The sequence below is a fragment of the Botryllus schlosseri genome, chromosome 4 (assembly GCF_051294905.1).
Source record: "Botryllus schlosseri isolate E-star chromosome 4, Bs_hap1, whole genome shotgun sequence".
Lineage (NCBI taxonomy): Eukaryota > Metazoa > Chordata > Ascidiacea > Stolidobranchia > Styelidae > Botryllus > Botryllus schlosseri.
The window spans coordinates 23,398,395-23,412,162 of NC_137239.1; the positions used below are offsets into that span (position 1 = coordinate 23,398,395).

Genomic DNA, 13,768 nt, shown 5'->3' on the forward strand with positions numbered 1-13,768 from the left:
GTCAAAACCAATGTGATTTTTACAACAACACAACTGCTCCCTTCAACACGCAAAGACGTGCTTCCTGCACTTCAACAAAGTAATGTAGTGTACGAATATAGGTGCCACTGTGATTGTGGCTACGTGGGAAGAACGTCAAGACGTCTGCAGGACCGCATAAACCAACATGTCCCCAGATTTATCAGAACACGTGCGTCACGCGATGTGAAAAGCTCACCCTTAACTCATCCACTTAAGATTGATGCTGATCGATCAAAGGCAATCAATTCTGCCATCGGCAAACATCTGTTGGATAATCCGATTTGTGCGAATAATTATCGAGACGACCGATTTCGAATCGTAGGTCGAGGCCGTTCACAATTCCATTTGTGTGCCTTGGAATCAACTTTTATCAAAATACACCAACCAAAACTCTGTCAACAAAAGGAGTTCGTGTATCACCTAAAAATAGTACATTGAACGCTCTCTCATTCGAAATTTCATGCTGGTGACGTCATATTTTGTGATACGATTGTTGATATACAATGTTCTTTCCAATTCTCTACTAGTTGCTGACGATTACCCCTGACGAGTGTCAGCCGAAAATATTCGGGTTCATTTCAATATGAATATACTATTTAATTGTATATTGAAGTTCTGTACCTCCAAGAAGCTCTTCAAACATTAGATTACTAAAATTCCTCACATACAAGACGGCATTTGTTTTTTTCGGTTAAACCTCCGTTCCGAGGAAATGCTATTTTGCTATTTTCTTCCACAATTTTCATTAATCCGTTTCTACCCACTCTGAGTGAATATTATTTTCAAGTTGATATTTTGATGGGTGTTTATGACATGCATGTAATCATTGCGTCTGTATTGTTCTTTCGGAATGTAATCACAGTTCGATTGTGTCGCATACTATGTTTGAACTATAAACGTAGCATTCAACATCACAATTAATCACAATTGAATATTCTTTTTTAGCTGTTGTTATCAAAGGCTTTGGACATCAGCTCACCGATAACTTGGTGGTTTTGAACGTCTTCAGTGGATCCTACAACGGCAGGTTTGAGTCTGCGAACTTTGTAAGAGAAAAATGCTTTTATTTGTGGATTCGCGGCTGGTAACAAATTATATGATTTGGTGCAGGATTACACAGCTGCTGTCAACGTGGAGACGGCCACCCAACTGACCATGACCGGCAATGCGGTTGCCGGGGCAGAGCGCGTGGCCTACAGGATATCCGGACAACCGTGCGATACTTCGGGAGAGATGTTGTGGTCAGGTATGTAAGTGTCTGAGCTGCGGCCGTAGACTAATCCTGGATTGATCTAAACAGCCAATCCAAATTTGAGAGAGAATTTGGCCTCAGTAAATCATTTTGAGTCAGCTTGAGTTGCCGGAATTTGTCAAATAACTACCAATTAGTGATAATCAGGGCGATTTTTTGACATGTCAAAAAAATTTTTTTTCAAAATTGTAGCTTTGGGTCGAAAAATTGTCAAAATTGTTTGCAAAGTCGCAAAGAATTTGCAACCCGCATTTCGTTTGTATCGTAGATGTTTGGACTTATCATTTGACACTTTACGTCTGGTAGCCATCTTCGTATGTCCAGATTTCGTTAAAATAAAGTTTTTTCATGTAAAATTTGTCAGTTTTTAGAGTCTGAAAGTTTTTTCCGGCCAAACCACTTCTTGAGGACAGACAGAAATGAAAATCAGTTGTACAATTCTAGCATCATGTCCGAAAACGCCTAATTTATATGCATGAGGGCAAGATTTTGTCAAAATTAAGTTTTTTAGGTCAAATGAAATCGCCCTAGTGATAAAACTATGCAGTCAACAAGGTTCGGAAGATTCGATTTTTGATACCGTAAATGTCGTATTTCAAAAACATAACCAATGGAGAAAGTAACTCGATTAGGAAAAACCTATCAGACTGCTCAAAGACGTAGAGGCACTACCTCACTGTTCAAGATTTGAGAAACAAATCCGGGTACGAACTCAAACTCGGAACTTCCATGTCTACATCCAATATCGACTGACATTTATTTGAAAGTCGCTCGAAAACTGGAAAATACTACAAATTTCTTGCCAAAAGTAGAAGCACTTGGCCACCTGTGGCATGACCTTACTATTCCAGGCAACGTGGCCCACGCCACTCTTCTGGGCACGGGCCACATGAAAACGGCGCTGCAGGGATGCAATCTCGTCAACGGCTTCACCATCTACAACGCGTGGGACTTTGCAATCTATCACCAGACCACGGACAGCGTACGCGTCGAAAACTGCACCGTCGTCGATTCCACCGTGAGCGACGTTGCGTTTTTTAGGGGCGACTGCATCCTGTATATCAGATATAACAGCTGGAATTGTACCTGACATGAAAATCTTTTCGCTGTAGTTCGAATACGGTGACTTTCTTAATGAAAATGACTGCTGCCATAATATTTTTCACATTTTCGACTTTAATTTGAGACCACATCATATCCACAGCAATCACATTACGTGACTATGTCTTAATTCACGCTATTTTGGTTCGAAGGTGGGTTACATGCCGCTGGTCGCCGGCCCGGACCCCCTGACTCACGAGTTTGCGGATAAAAGCGCGACCGTCAAGAACTGCCTGTTTGTGGGCAGGCGAGATTCGAACCAGTGCACCGACGATATGGATGAAGAGACCGACCGTAGTCTTATCATCAGACGAGTTGCTGGGTTCGTGCGCGCCACTCATGTTTTAGTAGTACAATTTCAATCGCTACAACTATTATAATTATTGCTGAGTCTATGATTGGAACTTCTTGTATTTTGGAATTGAGTTATAAAATTGTGTATAAAATATTGTGCAGGCGGTTGGGAACCACTGATCTTCATCATATACCCATATTTTCATTGATGCAATTTTTGTGTGATTTTTTGCAGAGTCAACAAGAAAGCATACCCGAATACTGCGGGGGGCAGGTCCGGCGTCATGCTGCCCCTGTTTGAAGGCGGCTACAACGGCGCCACGTTCAAAGCCCTCCACGTCAACATGAACTATCCGGCCATTTACGGGTTGCTGAGTTTTGAAGGTAGGCCGAGTGCTTTTCAAAGTACGAGGCGTGATTTTAAGTCGTATACCCTCAGTCTATGATAATTATTACCACACAAAATGGTGGATAAAACACGAATCTTTGGAAAATTGAAACAAATCGATATGGTGTGATACTAGGGTTACCATACCTCTACCTTTAGGAGGATTTGTTCTCCTTTTTGACGATGTGTCCTCCTTTTTCACCTGAAATGCCCAAAAGGATCACGAAAGACGTGAAGTTTTGTCCGAAAAGACGGAGTCAGATCCGAAAAATGACCTTTTTTTAGTCAACACTGATAAAGTATTAGATGAATTAGGACAGCTTTTTCACTAACACTCGGGTACCATTTCCAAATTTATTTTCACCGTCTACCTAGACGTCACGTTCGCAAACTTCAAATCGACATGCAACGTGCGAGACGTGATGTTCTACACCAACCCGATCAATGAAGACATATCCCACCCCACTCATTTGTCTGGCATCACCAAAGTTAACTCTGACGAAGATAGTACCGTACTCATCGACAGGCCATCTGTAGGGTGAGTAATAATTGTTTGGTTAATCCTCAGCTGACATTTTTAAGTGTATGTCGAATTTCAGACTGATCAATCCGTCTGATTGCGTTGACATGCAGTGCGACGGCATGATTAAAATTTTGATTAATGATCTCGACGGAAGCTTTCTTGGGAGTTCTGGGTCGATTATTTCACAGGTATGCGAGTTTTTGTGTGTCTGTATCGTGTTTTTACGCTTGAATTCCTGATTTAAAAGTTAGTCGGCAAGCTCTCATTCCTACGGTTAGCAAAGTAGACTGAATAGTGGCAGTGTTGGGATGACTCGAGTCATGACTTGACTCGACTTGACATATGAGTAGTATGGAATGAGTCATGACTCGGAAACAAATTTTCAAATCAGGAAATATATTATTAAATCATTGAATCAAAAAATACGCAAATGACTTGAAATTGACTCAAAATCAGAAAATTTCAGATGACTTGACTTGACTAGGGTCGAAGTTTGCGGTGACTCAAAGGCGGTGACTTGATCCCAGCATTAGACGTCACCGGATTGTCTTTGTGACATTACATTGACGCTATATGCAATGGAATAGTAGTATATTCATAATAAAATGAACCCTAATATTTTCGGCTGACACTCGTCAGGGGTATTCGTCAGCAACGAGTAGAGAATTGGAAAGAACATCGTATCACAAAATATGAAGTTAACAGCATGAAATTTCGAATATTCAGAGCGAAAAGCCGGTGACGTCATATTTTGTGATACGATTGTTGATATGCAATGTTCTTTCCAATTCTGTAGTAGTTGTTGACGATTACCCCTGACGAGTGTCAGCCAAAAATATTCGGGTTCATTTCAATATGAATATACTATTCAACTGTATATAAAAGTAATCTGCACAAGGGAAAACGTTATGTTGTGACTAAAATATAGTTTGCTAATCTTACTTGTAACTGGAGGTAAGGCGTCTTTAATGTGTTGGTAGAGTAGATTCCAAAATTACATCTGTAGATCTGTTACGTGTGTCACTTTGTTTATCTTGAAAAAATTTTGTTGAATTCCTTATGATTTCATGAATTGTGTGCTGGTGAACGGTGTGCACTTTGTAAGTGTCACAAATCCTCTTTCGAGATTGAAATTATTCTGTATTTTTTTTCAAGTCTGAGCACAAATGGGGAGACCAGACCTTGGGACTGGGAGATTATAGAATACCGAAACCAATGCTGACGGCGGTTGACGGCACTCGTATACCAGTAGAAGATGTCGTTCCCACGAAAGGTATGTAGCTTTAGCCTTTGGATAGTCCGTGCTAGACTTATCGTGAGAAAGCCGTCCTGTACATACTTTTTCGTTCCAGTCATCTACAAGTAGTGCGATAAAAGTCTATGTTAGGTTGATCCTATACTTCCATGTTAGTTCTGATTCGATGAGCTATCAGCTTTAGTGTGAAGTCGACAACTTTTGTGACTCTGGAGATGGCACGAATTCAGATTAGAAAAACAGGATTTTAGGATGTTGCACAGACTCATTATGGATTATGACATAAAATCTTGAATGATCTTGAGCTGTCGAGTCGTGATTGAATAAACTGAGCACATTGTTCGGAATTGATTTGGACTTAATAGCTTGAGTATAGATTTCATTTCGAAATATAAATGCGGTTCTGATCATTTACGTTGTAAATCGGAAGAAACTTGACTTTTGGTATTGTTTTTCGCAGGCATCGCCAGGAAAGGTAGCAGTTGCGAGCTGAACGACAATTGGCAGGCGTACAAGTGCACTGGCGACACCTACCGGTACAGGATGTTGGTCATTGAGAGTCTGGACGCAGACACGGAGACAAGACGCCTGTCTCCCATTGCAATCAGAGTCGGAGACACCGTCGATCTCGTCAATGGTACGATATCATGTTCAATACTAGTCAGCCCGCAAGTTTACCGGACCACGACCTGATGTATCGATCTCGCGTTCCGACACATGCCACCTCTTTTGTCGCCTGTCATTTATATATTTCAATTCAATTTATTGCTAATGATTTCAATACACCACAAGAGTGCGATACAATGAAAAGATAGGAACGTCTTATAGAAGTCTTCGAAATCAGACACCCACCTGGCCTAGGCGATATAAAAAAGGAGGCATGCACATTGAATGAGAAGTAAAAGAAGATAATAAGGACAGGTGATAAAATAGGTGGCATGTGTCGGAAGCAATGTTCCCTCTAAGCACGGTTGTTGCGCACAAAAAATCTGAACAGATAACTTCTTTTTTAGTCGTTACGCACTGTTGTCCAAGGGTCTGCGCAGTAAGTTGGTGAGTGTGCGCAGACTCGCCAAAAATTAGAGGCAAGGCGAGATCGATATGTCAGGTCGTGGTCATGTGCATGCCTTCTTTTTACATCGCCTAGGACAGGTGGGTGTATGATTTCAAAGACTACTCCAAGTCGTTTCGACACCTTCCTATCTTTTCATTGTATTTAATTGTAATTTTTATGTAATTTTTAATAATAAATTGAATTGAATTTGGGGCTATATCTCAGTCGTTTGCATTTGCAGGACCGCAAGACCACGGCTGGTGCTCTGGCTACACTTGCCAGAAGAGGATATCGACTTTCTACACCATCGTGCCTCTGGGCGAACGCGTCGAGATCTACTTCACCAGCACGCCGCCGTTGAACTTCAAGCTGCATCTGCTCAATTCGGCGGCCGACGAGAAACTGGCAGTCGCGATATGGTACGCTGTTATTCACCCAATTGACATACTTTTTCAGTGTATTTGCCTGACTATCCGGCCAATACATGCTCGAATATCTACCAAACAAAGAAACAGATTTGATAAACACCAATCTGAAGATTTTGCTTTTGTTTGTGTCACTATTACGATGGAAATCGTGGTAAAAACCGGGTAAAATAGCTCCCTTATAACGACAGCTGAATATATTTTTGAATATTGCGCCTATTCATAGTGTCTACAGAGAGAGAGAGAATCTATATTCGTATACATTACATATCAACATTACACTACAAAAATGTAACAGTGAAATGCGACATGCAAGGTAGACGGGAGGCTCGATATGACAAAGTCTTCATAGCCGAGCCACCCAGGACAGGAGCAATTTTCACAGTTGATAACTAATAAACAAAAAATAAAAAATAATAAAAGTTAACTAACGAACGAAAAGAAAAATAAGACACAGTATCATGTACCAATTCGGAATACAATGCAAATACAATTTAGCCGTAGTTAGAGATGAGGGAATGAAAACATTGTTTTTTAAATGCACAAGAGTCTAAATTGCGGAGATTAGGTGGTAGCTTATTCCAAACATTGACACCAATAAAACTGATCGAGTTTTTCGAGAGTCTACAGGTATGCCTCGACCAAATTTGCCGTCAGAACCACGAACTAAACTTCATTCCAGATCTTCATTTCCACTCAAAGTAGTTATGTCGTGCCTTGGAAATCACCAGAGCATAAATTTACGGCGCTGCTTCCACTCGCGGGACTGCTTGACAACCTATGAACAATGTTAACATGAGATATTCTATCTCGAACGGAATGTTTTTCAGGATTCCGAACCCGCAACTCCTGGAGGTTTACTCGAATGACGCTCTAGTCGACGCCAACAACAAGAATGGATTTAAATTGGAGAAGCCCCCGGCGAACGACCCCGATAGATTCAAGCCTTCCCCGACGACCAGTGAGCACCGTTTTATTTTTTAGAGTGATTTTTAACGTTGAAATATATACTACCTACGAGCGCGCTACCGAACCTTAGAAGTCTTCTTTGGCAGAATTTACTTTGATAGGTTGCAAAGAAATATAGTGTCAATACTGTTTCCAATGCGGACGACTGTACACCTCTATTGGTCATACAAAGTATCTAGTGCGGTGGCTCTCGTACTGATTTATGCATTATTCAGCATCGGCCGGCGAGAACTACCTGGACCTGGACACGAGACTTCTACACATCGGCGTCACCGGCGCCGGCCCGCTCGAAATCCAGACCAAGCCGGCGATCATCGTCAACATGATGTTCCCGGCGATTTCCATTGACGATTTCTTCGAGACTAACCTTATCAGCAACCTTGCTAGTTTGTTGGAGATCGATTCGTCGAAGATACGCCGCGTTAACGTCGTGCCGGAGACGTCCAGGAGACGGAGAAGCACGTGGGTTGCTTTTGTTTGGTTCGCGGGCTCATGGCTAAACTTGTAGTAGTTTGCGTTTGTAAAATTTTGGTATATAATATAATGTAATATAATACAATCAGCATATATAACATTATCAGTATATTCAAAATAAGTAGTCCAACTGCATATCTACTGGAGGAAGTAGATCAAGAAGGCTGAGTTCCTAGGCACTTCGTCTCTGACCAGTTCTGCCTAACCCTTTGAGCAATCCGCATGTATTTGAGGTCGTGACAGTCACCGGAAATGTATTAGGAAATGAGAAATAGCTAGCTCCAAGACACGATTTGGAAATAACTTGAACTAAATTCGTATTTGATTTTTATGTCTCAGGATTAGGCCGTAAATATCACACAAGTAACGTCGACAGAACCATTCGAACGTGTGTTGTATCTGCAGGTCCTTGGAGGAGGTATCGGTTGAAATTGAACAAAGCACCCAAGCAGAGCTTCAGTCGGTACGCACGAAGGTGAGTTGTGTCGGAAGAGAATTTCGTGCAGTTTACATCTACCATAGCACCATACCTAAACTGATCACATCGACAACCTCCGGTAATGTGCGTTATTTCTTACGAGCCCGCACTAAATTCTATGCCATTTCGATCCATTCCTGCTCTGTCCGGTGTCTCACTGCGCTACCCTTCATCCTTACGTTTGGTTGCCTTGTCTTACAGCTCGTGACTGCCGTTCAAAGTGGCGGCGTTTCGGCGAACGGCGTGGTGGCTGCTGACGTAACAACTTCAGGAACTTTAAGCGAAGAGGACATCGCGACTATAGATACCGGTAAGCCATTCGCAGCTTGTTAGCAGGCTAGATTTGTTAAGGATCATATGAAATTCCACGTTTGTCCAATCTGTAATCTTATTCGGGTTGATTTCAGTATGGATGTATTATTCAATTATATCAGGTACCGATTTTGCCCAATCTCAATTCGTGAGCTGAAACTTTTGTCGTGACATTGTGAAAAACAATATTGACTCGTGACTCATCCGAACAATCTCAGACAGACGGGACTCTTGTTTCGAGTCTCGTGGTCAATGTTGTCTAGTTTTTTTTCGGCTTTTCCTACAACCGCGCTCGTGTTTCTTCCAGCGCTGCGATCGGGTGAGGATGTCACTTCGAGAAACGCGGTCCGGGTACCGAGCAAAATTCGGGTCACGATGACGAACCCGGCGGGACAAGAATTATCGACCGTGTCCGCCCCGCCTCTGGTGGAGCTTTTGGATGATACGGTAAGCGGGCGTTACGGTCTGTTGCGACTTAGCGTACACAGATGACATTGCGATGTTTGAGGATGAAATTTGTGGGGGTTAGAATATATTTCACCTCTGTGGCTGATGTCATCTTCAACCTATCTCTATTCGAATTTATTTGTTCTAAATTCCGCTATACTTCTCTGTTTCTACCGTTGGTACCAGGGGTTTGAACTAAGTCCTTTTTTGTGATTGCTTTTTACAGGACATTGTGGTGGAAGAGTCTGCCGATTATCAAGTCGCCGTGACTCTCGATGTTAGCCACGCCAATGCTGACAGCCGGGCCGTTATTTCCGGCACGACCACGTTGACCTTCACGAGAGTGAGTTGAATTTCTGTAGTTCCAAAGTGATGCGGTATTGCAAAAGTGCTTGAAATCTATCTGCTCGGTGACGTGTTCTATTCAATTTTCACTTTTGCAGGGCGTGGCCAACTTTACGGACATCACTATTTCGCATAGCGGGTCGTACAACCTCATTGTTACCCCCAGCGGCGGTAACGGAGTTGCCACGGCCGAAACCGTTGTCATCGTCATAGAAGATAGAAGCGTCTGCGCCGATGTAGCCAGAAATGGTGCTTTGGTCACGGAGGGCGACAGCCTTCAGTTTACGGCGCAACTGACCGACTGTGCTGGCGCGAATTTGCAAGACGTCGCCCATAAGGTATGCGGAATATGAAAAGTGTCACGTGGTGTTATTTTAGGGCCTCGTTCTCATCCGCTAACACTACTGAGTTTTGCGACGTAAAAATAAGTTTTTTACAATATCATCGTCAAAGTAACCAGAGGAGGTCAAAGTAGTCAGTGTTGGTACTTAAAAGAAGTAGAAGTAAATTCCTGCTCTAGTACATGTAGAAGTAGCTATTTACAGGACTTGTCAAAACTACTTCAATTGGAAAAGCTAACTAATGAGTTAACGGTATTACTTGTAATTCTAGTACCGCTGAGTACTTTACCGCATCTGGTTGCTACTCGAATAGAAGTAAAATACCATCCTATGTCTTTAGGGATACACGTACAAACTGGACATCTCATTTGACGATGCGTCGCTGTACGTGCCAGCCACCTTGACAGGCACGACCACGTTTGACTTTGACGCCAACGGCGCCCTTACCGCAAGCGGACCGGCTCTCGGCACCACCACCGCATACCACCGATACAATTTGAATTTCCGACTGTACACCGACCCGGCTTCGAGTTACGACACTTCTGTGGCCGTGCACGAAATTCAGGTGATGTCCTTGGTCAAGTCAGGGATATATAGAACTCCGGGATGGCTGACTTCTTTTTGGCCTATACATAAGTAGGGCTATAAACCAACCTGCAATCTACCTCGAAATCTTCACTTTCTTTCGCAAGTTAGCGATGTAGGTGTTTATACAATCGGGTTCCTTGACCTTTCGCCGCCTTCCTGGTGAGCAAGCAAGACATTCTAGAAAACATGGGTCTTCCCATACCTCAACCTTTATGCTAAGCAAACTCAGACAACGTTGAACATCAGCAATTTCATTCAGTAAATCATGAATACAGTTGTATACTTCAAATTAACCTAAATTTACCGACAGGTAATACATATAAAGGTGGATAACGAAGAAAATCAGTATTTTCTAAACGTTCAAGACATTGTTTTCCAAACTTTTTCAGTGTGGGTGATAATTTTGAGAAGTATTTGGGAGAAGTAATATAAGTCAAGCAGGAAAGAGTAACTATATGATGCTGAGACTTTTTGAATTGTAAAGGCTCTTTTGAATACTACAACACGCCCAATTTTCTCCACTTTTTCGTCGATAGACATTCCTGAGCTTTATCGTCATTGGCTGTGCAGTAGCAGTACATCCCGAATCAAGCTTCTGAAGGGTTCGATACTAATTCGCAAGTATTGGAAATTATGTGTAAAGGTGATGCGTCCAGCTTCTCGATCGGTAGGTCGTGGGTTAGATTCCCGGCCGGATCAGACCAAAGACTCGAAAACTGGTATCCGCGGCTATCCTGCTAGGCGCTCAGCATCCACGGATAGCATGGAGGAGAAAAAAATGGGGGTGCAGACTAGGTTACCTTACGGTCGTATAGCATCTCCGCTGTCAAAGCATCACGATGGTGCAGGCGAAAAAGAATATCATATCTCTCGCTCTCTCCAGAAGATTTTCGGACATGATAACTGATTCAATGGACTGAGTAGATATTAAAAGCGTCGCTGCTGAGACACAAGACCCAAACTTCCAGATTGAAGCCAATATTTGAAGATGGTAATGCAAGTATTGTATAGCAGCATATCCACTGATGATGTGCTGTACAGAATGGAACGTCGCATTTCGTATCATGAATCTGCAACAAAAATTAACAATTTAGAGATACAAATCAATCATGAACCCAATCTTTAAGACTAGCTTGATCTGGGGATTCAACCAAGTGGTGCTAAACCGCCAAATATGTTAGATTTTTATATCTCAATTCCAAATGCATGAAGCTGGACGCTTGTCCATTAGAGAATGAAACATCAAAGTTCAGATTGAATCGGATTTTTCTGCATGGTGTCGTAATACAGAGCTCATAGTTTACTTTGGTCTTGACGTACGTCACAATGATGCAAGTGTACGGAACGAAATATCCTACATCTCTTTCAGCAACAGTTATATGTGAAAGCTATAAGACTATTAAAAAAAGTTCTTTAAATTTGGACAGTACAATTTAGCGATCTTTAGCAGTGGAATAGAGCTTTGCTAGAAAACTGATAAGCTGCTGGTATTTATTTCAAAAGCAATCAAACAGTCAAACTGACGTTGGTGGCAGAACCCTTGCAGAAATTCATTAGCACCACCTATAATATCAAAAGGTATTCAATGTTGTTTCCAATATTTAGTTTTTAGTTGCATACATTTGTCCTATATGCTATTTAGGTTGCAAGGTGTGCAAGATCAAAAAAAGTTGAGAAGTGACAACCACTGATTTAACCGCCATAATATTCCAGCTATTAATTATAATGTCGACAAAATGCACACTGCAAAGTTGACAAAATGGCAGAATGATCTTTACTATAGTATAGTATAGCAGTGCAATACAGGGGGTAGGAAACTGATGAGCTGCTGGTATTTCTTTCAAAAGCAATCAAACAGTCAAGCTGAAGTTGGTGGCAGAACCCTTGCAGAAACTTCATCAGCACCACATATAATATCAAAAGGTATTCAATGTTGTTTCCAATATTTAGTTTTTAGTTGCATACATTTGTCCTATATGCAATTTAGGTTGCAAGGTGTGCAAGATAAAAAAAAGTTGAGAAGTGACAACCGCTGATTTAACCGCCATAATATTCCAACTATAGAGTACAATGTCGACAAAATGCACAGTTGATAAAATGGCAGGATGATCTTTTCTATAGCGAAGTACCTCAAGCCATAAGCAGTTGATTCGCTCAACACAAACACACACACACACACACGACAATATATTTAAATGGATTTCAATCCTTGATTTGATATAGCTCACCAGAATCAGACAAACTTACCCATGCATGCTGAGCAGAGGTCCTGGCTGTGTCGCAAGGATTTGACGAAACCTTTTTAACTGTGATGCAGTTTCAAGAGTTCAATCTTCCTTTGCCACATAGGCCTATACAGCATTTCCCCATTGCCACATCCTGACGATAGAGTTAACCTTAACATCAAGTCGATTGATGTGATAAATAGTCCTGTCTCTGTCTTGTATCTTCAAAAGTTTCAGTGGCCAGCAAATGACTTGGCTATATTTTACAGTTCACTGCAACGGAGGTATCTTTCCAGTATAGTGGCATTTGATTGCCAGTCATTAACAAACATATTCATGTATCACTAGTAGCCTATCGGTATCTGTAAAGACAGATTGAATTTAAATGGTGCCTGGACTGTTATACAATTATGAAAACTTCTAACTACCGTGTATTGTATTGTACCACTTAACCACTACCATACTCCAAGGGTTTGTATTTTGCGTAAAAGTCTAAAATTCATCCTGACTGTTTGACTGAAATGCAACTTGCATACTGGTACTTAGAGGCTGCAGTTCTTGGTCATTTCACCCTATAAAACTATATAACTGTCTTCTAGGAAACCACGGGTAGGTATAGAATCATTAGGCTCGTTGATACTCCTCTCCTTTCCTTTGTTCTCCATCATGTTCTACAATTAGGAACGTAGCATGGATGAACTATAATTATCAATTAACCTATTACATAAAATCCTGACAGACGAAGTCACTCTAAACTGGCGGCAGTTACTGTACGGTACACTGTACAGCCTAGGACTTGGGCTTATTATGCAATTCTATGGCATCAGATCAGTCATTAAAAGCATAACGTAATCAATACTAAAATCATCCTGAAATGTAATTCTAAACATTCTGCTACATCCTGATATGCACTTACGCTTATCAATGTAGCAAAACATACTCGATATGTGGAGATATTCCGAATACCAGCGGTATATCGTACAGGCATACCGATACCGGTAGTGCCGATAATAACCTGCAGCTGAAGCTACATAACCAATACTGCTAAAATGATCAACTACCTGAACATCACATGAGTCCTCTAGCTTTATAAACGTTTATATATTGATATCATCTACCACCAATCACAAACTAGAGAGGCAATTCCGAATCTCGAAGTCATGCACAGACAACGCGCTGTCAACAATCCTATCTGCAGTGAGTGCGCGAAAATGACCCTACTTGTGTATGACCGCGATGACGCAATCGACGGAGTCAGCCATCCCGGAGTTCTATA

The 13,768-nt window shown here is 41.6% G+C and overlaps 2 protein-coding genes across 2 annotated transcripts in view; one reads left to right on the plus strand and one right to left on the minus strand.

Annotated features, from left to right (window-relative positions):
- The window catches only part of LOC145437495 (pseudouridylate synthase PUS7L-like), a 140,657-nt gene that overhangs the window by 118,220 nt on the left and 8,669 nt on the right, over nucleotides 1–13,768 (minus strand). The gene's annotated exons all lie outside the window — the stretch shown is intronic.
- LOC145437494 (fibrocystin-L-like) overlaps nucleotides 1–13,768 on the plus strand; it is a 63,720-nt gene that overhangs the window by 45,530 nt on the left and 4,422 nt on the right. The window contains exons 62-79 of the mRNA XM_080314754.1: nucleotides 967–1,067; nucleotides 1,132–1,267; nucleotides 2,125–2,291; nucleotides 2,527–2,696; nucleotides 2,904–3,052; nucleotides 3,432–3,594; nucleotides 3,656–3,767; nucleotides 4,735–4,852; nucleotides 5,295–5,471; nucleotides 6,130–6,307; nucleotides 7,144–7,274; nucleotides 7,498–7,744; nucleotides 8,162–8,231; nucleotides 8,436–8,544; nucleotides 8,854–8,993; nucleotides 9,220–9,336; nucleotides 9,437–9,676; nucleotides 10,020–10,244. Of these exons, the coding sequence (XP_080170880.1) occupies nucleotides 967–1,067; nucleotides 1,132–1,267; nucleotides 2,125–2,291; nucleotides 2,527–2,696; nucleotides 2,904–3,052; nucleotides 3,432–3,594; nucleotides 3,656–3,767; nucleotides 4,735–4,852; nucleotides 5,295–5,471; nucleotides 6,130–6,307; nucleotides 7,144–7,274; nucleotides 7,498–7,744; nucleotides 8,162–8,231; nucleotides 8,436–8,544; nucleotides 8,854–8,993; nucleotides 9,220–9,336; nucleotides 9,437–9,676; nucleotides 10,020–10,244 (2,750 nt within the window). The remainder of the gene's footprint in view (nucleotides 1–966; nucleotides 1,068–1,131; nucleotides 1,268–2,124; nucleotides 2,292–2,526; nucleotides 2,697–2,903; nucleotides 3,053–3,431; nucleotides 3,595–3,655; nucleotides 3,768–4,734; nucleotides 4,853–5,294; nucleotides 5,472–6,129; nucleotides 6,308–7,143; nucleotides 7,275–7,497; nucleotides 7,745–8,161; nucleotides 8,232–8,435; nucleotides 8,545–8,853; nucleotides 8,994–9,219; nucleotides 9,337–9,436; nucleotides 9,677–10,019; nucleotides 10,245–13,768) is intronic.